This window comes from Lactuca sativa, chromosome 5 (genome assembly GCF_002870075.4).
Source record: "Lactuca sativa cultivar Salinas chromosome 5, Lsat_Salinas_v11, whole genome shotgun sequence".
Lineage (NCBI taxonomy): Eukaryota > Viridiplantae > Streptophyta > Magnoliopsida > Asterales > Asteraceae > Lactuca > Lactuca sativa.
In genome coordinates this window covers 366,584,950-366,591,327 of record NC_056627.2, presented here as the reverse complement: position 1 = coordinate 366,591,327, position 6,378 = coordinate 366,584,950, and the positions used below count along the sequence as shown (strand labels likewise).

The window sequence follows — 6,378 nt, the reverse complement described above, 5'->3', positions numbered from 1 at the left end:
ATAAAAGACATAAAGAGAGATATATACCTATGCCATTGATTTCTTTATAGTCATCGTCAATCATCATCATCACCATGAGTTTCTTTTTTGTCTTCAATCTCTATTTGTCGTATGTAATTAGGAGGGAGAGAGAGAGAGAGATGTATGTATGTATGTATGTATGAGTCTACGTCGTCTATTTATTTCTCCTATTCGTCTTTGGTCTCTACCACCTCCGATTTCTTTGAGGGTACAACGAGGGTAAGGAATTCTATGGTGATGGCGGAGTACATGGTGCCCCATGTGTGGGATTAGGAAGAAAATAGGGTGGAGAGGAGAGAAACTCAGTTGCTGCCAATAAAGGTAAGGCCGACGATAGAAGCTTGGTTTCGCACGCATTTGAGAGAGAGGGAGAATATGCGTTGGTTTATTTTGGGAGGTAAGACGTTTTTTTAAGTAACAACCAACATGTTAAAATAAATAAAAAGTTGTAAATAAAGTTCAAAAGATAAAATACCAATTTCAAGTTTGGAAAGAAATAAATCCACAAAAAGATTTCGTGTGTTTGATGATGAGTGCAAATTAAAAATTTTTAAGCTATTCGGTATCTGATGATTTAACAATTCCACAACCATTTCACATCACTATGGAAATGATGTTTAAGGGTGAAGAAAAATATCATTATTTAACAATTCCACAACCATTTCACATGACTATGAAAATGATGTTTAGGGGTGAAGAAAAATGAAAAAAAATGATGAAAGAACAAAAAGACAGAGACGCCATTCACTTAAGTAGGAGGCGGGTAAAAACCTCACTCTACAAGCTAATCATTAGAACTTGAGGCGGTGTACGCCCGTAAAAACCCTCCTCATAAGCTCCCTCGCTTAAAATTGTACCCGTGACCAAATTTATAGTTTCCTCTGAATTTTTAAATATAAAATGTAAATCCACTAAACAGTAAACCATTCTGTACTTTGATAATATTTCAAATCGAACGGACAGTAATTATTTGATTCAGCTAGTTTAATCAGGTTCGACCAAACTGAGAATCGAGCATACCTTCTGATTGATCGCCAGGGGTGGAGTCGGTTTCTTTTGCGGAAATAACACAAACACAACAAAATCTAATCTTGCATCACTTCCGGCGAACCCTGCTGCGTGGCAGCGTTCAAAATCCACTTCCGATTCGGTTCAACTTCAACCCCTGCCGTGCCGCGGGCGGTAGTTTCTTCAACTCCTTTTACCGGTACAGTCTCCACTCTCTTCTATTCTTCGTCATTACCGTTACTTTGGATTTTATATACAAACGCCCAATCGTTGACGGCAACAGTAACACTGTAACAGCAACAGGGTTTACAAAACCCATGCCTCTCTATCTTTCTAATCCACGTCTAATCCTCTCTCTCTTTCTGAAAGCAGTTTCAAAAAGTCACCCACACTCGCGCACGCACAGTCTGTATCAAGATCTGCGACGGCGATGTGGCAGACGGCTAGGGTTTCTTCTTGAGGTTTGTTATGAAATAGGACTGAAGTTTTTGAAATTGTAACATAGATTCTTTTTAGATCTGAAGCATTGTATAAAATTCATGTTACCATTCCTCACTTTGCTGCAATTTTCAATGAGTTATCTATTTGCGTCGATTTTGCCTTTTTTACTGATCTCTTCTTTCTTTGGTCTAGGAAAATTTCGAAACTACATACATATTCAAGTAACGCCATGCCTGCCATGACGAAGGTCCAACTGTGAAAGTTTTTAGTGTAATTAGATTATCTCTATGTGTTTTTTTTTTTTGCTGTAACAGCAGTTATAGATAGTATACTTACTGTTTTGACTCTTTTGTTTTTGTTGATTGGTTACTTAATCCAGAAGACTGAACCTGGTGATATCAGGCAATTGTTTGAACGATTGATGAAGGAGATTGGAGAACCTGTTGAATTTGAACTTCCTGATTGGTTGAATAAATGGAAGCCTAACTATAGCATCATAAAGCGCAGTATCCTTTTCAAGTGTTATGAATGAATGATTATACTATACATTTTATGTTCCTAGTTATGCTTTCTTTTAATCAAGATTTAAGATATATATCTAACAAAGAAGGTTAAGAAACGAATAAGAGAGGAAGATGATGGAATATTCTGCTCTTGCACCTCAACACCAGGTTCTTCTGCAGCTTGTGGTAGAGATTGCCACTGTGGGTAAGAACTAATGACTACTTATATATATATATATATATATATATATATATATATATATATATATACACAATGTGTGTACTTTTACACTTTTAACCCTCCCTCAAAAACAAGATTTTTGTAATTTATACTCTGTTATCTGTTGCAGGATGCTATTATCAAGCTGTTCCTCTAACTGTAAATGTGATAATTCATGCCTCAATAAACCATTCCACAGACGCCCTATGAAGAAAATGAAGATAGTGCAGGTATTACTGAATTAATCTATTTTGCTGATGTCATTATTATTATTTTATGTCATTTTATTTATTAAGCTAATGTGTTTTCTTAGACTGAAAAATGTGGGTCAGGGGTTGTTGCTGAAGAAAACATCATGCGAGGAGAGTTTATTATTGAATATGTGGGAGAAGGTAACCAACTTTGCTCTCAAGTGTGTAGGTGTTTTTTCTCAAATATTTTTTTAAACATTATTTATTATTTTTACCCAAAAATGCAGTTATTGATGACAAAACATGTGAGGAAAGGCTATGGAGAATGAAGAGACAAGGAGAAACAAATTTTTATTTGTGTGAGATTAATCGTGACATGGTGATTGATGCTACATTCAAAGGAAACCAATCAAGATATATAAATCATAGTTGTTCTCCAAATACCGAAATGCAAAAATGGTTTTACTTTTTAATTTTCCCCTTATTTTTTTAATTTTGAATTTCATCATCAAGCATCATAAATAAATTAATAACCATAGTTTTGTTTTCTAACAAAAACAGGCGGATTGATGGTGAAACAAGAATCGGGATTTTTGCAACTCGGGATATAAAAGAGGGGGAGCATTTGACCTATGATTATCAGTATGATGACCATTTTAAATTTTATTAATAATATTCTATAAACCAGAAAACATTTTTAAAATTTTAATGAAATTATCAGGTTTGTGCAGTTTGGTGCAGACCAAGACTGTCATTGTGGGGCAAAAGGGTGTAGACAGAAACTTGGAGTCAAACCAAATAAGTCAAAGTTTCCTTCTTCAGATACCGCTTTAAAGATGGTTGCATGTCAGGTGGCTATAAATTCTCCAAAAGTAAAAGCACTTCTTTCTGGGAAAGATGTATGTATGTATGGTTTTTTTTTTATATATATAAAGCTTATGGTGTAATCTTTTAAAAAACCGATATTTCATTTTGTGTCATTTGATTAAAATGAAACTAATTTGAGCTGTTGTTTGTTATGTTATAAAGGGTTACAACTATGGTGTTCGACAACCAGGTACAAAGTCTAACTCACTTTGTAATTATTTTATATATATTTTGTATTAATTTGTATGAAAGTTTTATAAGTTGCAAGTTATGTTTTGTGTTTATAGCATATTCAAGACATGTCATTGATGAAACAAGAATACCTCATAATTGCATAGGGGAAGTTCTCAGAATAGTACGCCCTGCTTCAACGAGGTATACTTTCATTTATGTGCAAAAGACGTGAATACCCTTTTGTTTTTTAACGATTTATGTGTTGTTTTTTTTAGTTCATTTGGTATGATCAAACGGTTTGACATCAATACAAGAAAACACTTGGTAAGTATAAATTTTTTTGTTTGTCATTTATGCTTATATTTTGTGTTTTTTTTTTTTATGGTTGACAAATTCGGTTATGTTTTCACATAGATCATGTTTGAAGATGGTGTGACTGAGCTTCTTGATTTGGCGCAAGTTGATTGGGAGCTTTGTAACTTAGCAAGCTTTTTACAGGGGTAAAACCGTAAAATCCTCTCTTGACACATATAGTGTTGTTTATAAACCTCGTGGGCTGAAACATAGATGCAAAATGTGTTGTCTTGATCTCACTGACAAAGTGGTAACTCAAACCCTCGGTGAGTTTTTTTTTGGTGCAAATTTTATTTTAAGGGGTGTTGCTCAATGCAAAATCCTTGGGTTCTATATGTAATTTGTCAGTGATGTTTTGAGCTCTTGAACACGTTTTAATTCTTTGTAAATTTGCTTGATAATTGTGAACGAAGTATTGTTTTTGGTTAGCCTAACCTTGTCATTTAATGAAAGTTTTATGATTTTTTAATCGTGTTATAAGGTTGGATTGAAAGACATGAAACTTGGTTTAGAGAGGTTGGGTTTTTCTTTTTTGGCATTAACGGATGAATAAGACCACTTAGATTGTGTTTGTCACAATGTGCATAATTGGACAAAACTTTTAGGGTTATTTTTCGATTATGGTGTATTTATATTGTTTGTAATGACAAGATATCAATACAACTAATGCATCATATTTCTCTTATAAAATCAACAACGTGAGATTGTACACAAGGCTGAAAAATCCCAAGGGAAAAGTCGAGATAAAAAGGATGAAGCATTGATAAAAAAAGATGATATTTAATGACTTTATATAGACGTATAAAGTGTTATAAACAAACTCAAAGACCTCTACTGAGTTGTAATAACCATATAATTTCCTATTAGATGATAATTTTTGAATTATTGTAAAACAATAAACAAGTCACAATATAAAAAAGATTATATATAAACAAAAGGTACTATACGACACGAAACAGTCAAATGCACACTTTTAGAAAAGGTTGCATTGTGCAGCAAACACATTGTCATGTAAGATTAGGGTTTCATAGCATTACTTTTAGAAAATGTTGCCTTGTACAATAACACATTGCTATATAAAGTTTGGGTTTCAAAGCATTTTTATCAGTACAACTTTTTTCTTTCTTTCTTGTCTTATATTAGCATAACAAATGAAGTTTTATATTTGGTTTAGTTGGCACTAAGATTTTTTTGTTTCATACCAAACTTGTGTTTTAAGATATGATCCAGCTCCCAAGAAACATAATACATTCGAAATCGATAATCAATTTGTATACATATGGATTCTAGACAATAATGAACAACCTTTAGCTTGTATAAAATTTAATTACATTTTTTTAGTTGTCTCTAATATATTTTGTTAAGTTGATTAAACATTATAAATGCTATAATAATATTTTTACTACTGGAGATAATTGTTTTTGGGTCAATAATACAAAATGGTTGGAATTACTAAATTTTTTTAGTTAAATGTTTGACACAATTAACCTTCTATATTTATTAATATCCCATTTATCTCTCTTATTATTTAACCTTTAATCCTTTATTAAATTTGAACTATTTTTTTTTACATTATAATGTTTAATATTAAATATTAAATTCATAATAATCATATGATTTTTTTTTTTCGATTTAACAACCTAATTTTAACTTGTGTTTGAAAAACCATCTGTATTTAGATAAATTTCTATTGCCATAGTTATGATATGCAACTGTTGGTTTTGCCTTTTTTTTGTTCTAAAAAACCTACCCATATTTTAAAAAGTCCTATAGCAACCTCTCTCTCTCTCTCTCTCTCTCTCTCTCTCTCTCTCTCTCTCTCTCTCTCTCTCTCTCTCTCTCTCTCTCTCTCTCTCTCTCTCTCTCTCTCTCTCTCTCTCTCTCTATATATATATATATATATATATATATATATATATATATATATATATATATATATATATATATTCAAATTAGTGCTTATTTTTATCGAAAAAAGATAATATATAAAAATATATAAGCTTCTATTCTCCGCAAGCACACATTTATATCGATGTATGTTAATGTTAAATCGTAAAGTTATTTTTTTTTATTGAAAACCCATTCGGTTTCAGTTTTTATGATTTAATTGTAGTGTTTTTTGAAGAACCATCTAATTTTGATTTATACAGCACCATTTCAGTTTTTTATGTTGAAAAACCATTCAATTTCGGTTTTTTATGAAAAAACCAAACCACACAATTGGTGCTTATCCCTATACTAATAAAAGAGTAGTTCTTTTGCATGTGTCGTCATATTAGACCTCTTAATTAATGTGTTGCCACTTGTCAATATATTAGTTCTCCATTTTAAATTTTTTAGACCTCCTCATTAATGTGATGCTATTTGTCAATGTATTTATTCTCTATTTTAAAATTTAAGTTTTATCTTAATGTTTGCATTAATTTACAAATAAAAAATGTCTAATATATATTAAAAATTAATTTTACATATTTATTTGAATCAATGATTATAATTTTGCATAACTAAAAAACTATCTCTTAAATTTATAATTTATTTAAAATAACTGATTAATAATTTTAACTTTTTACTATAAAATTTTAATTAATTTTATAACCAT

At 31.1% G+C, this 6,378-nt stretch overlaps 1 protein-coding gene across 5 annotated transcripts; it reads left to right on the top strand.

The window, feature by feature from the left end:
- Window positions 1-903: 903 nt before the first annotated feature.
- On the top strand, window positions 904-4,248 carry LOC111917630 (histone-lysine N-methyltransferase ASHH3). 5 transcript variants are annotated; one of them, XR_002858957.3, is made up of 14 exons: window positions 904-1,228; window positions 1,402-1,490; window positions 1,663-1,717; window positions 1,850-1,976; window positions 2,061-2,178; window positions 2,324-2,423; window positions 2,507-2,585; window positions 2,672-2,843; window positions 2,946-3,026; window positions 3,106-3,287; window positions 3,414-3,441; window positions 3,539-3,626; window positions 3,701-3,749; window positions 3,840-3,930. XR_002858957.3 is itself a non-coding variant. In XM_023913298.3 (14 exons), the coding sequence occupies exons 3-14, from the start codon at window positions 1,700-1,702 to the stop codon at window positions 3,927-3,929; spliced, it is 1,080 nt and encodes a 359-aa protein (XP_023769066.1). In that variant the 5' UTR covers window positions 906-1,228; window positions 1,402-1,490; window positions 1,663-1,699; the 3' UTR covers window positions 3,930-4,248. The 5 variants fall into 5 exon arrangements, 4 of the variants coding, with proteins under 4 accessions (XP_023769066.1, XP_023769065.1, XP_023769063.1 ...); XM_023913298.3 differs by having other exon boundaries at window positions 906-1,228; window positions 3,106-3,235; window positions 3,840-4,248; XM_023913295.3 differs by having other exon boundaries at window positions 911-1,228; window positions 3,106-3,283; window positions 3,840-4,248.
- Window positions 4,249-6,378: the final 2,130 nt, after the last annotated feature.

Bases quoted from the DNA above. Each gene is read 5' to 3' on its own strand.
- LOC111917630 (XM_023913297.3), top strand. The intron at 2,424-2,506 runs GTATTACTGAAT...GTGTTTTCTTAG, and splicing joins AGAAAATGAAGATAGTGCAG to ACTGAAAAATGTGGGTCAGG. The intron at 3,750-3,839 runs GTAAGTATAAAT...GTTTTCACATAG, and splicing joins TCAATACAAGAAAACACTTG to ATCATGTTTGAAGATGGTGT.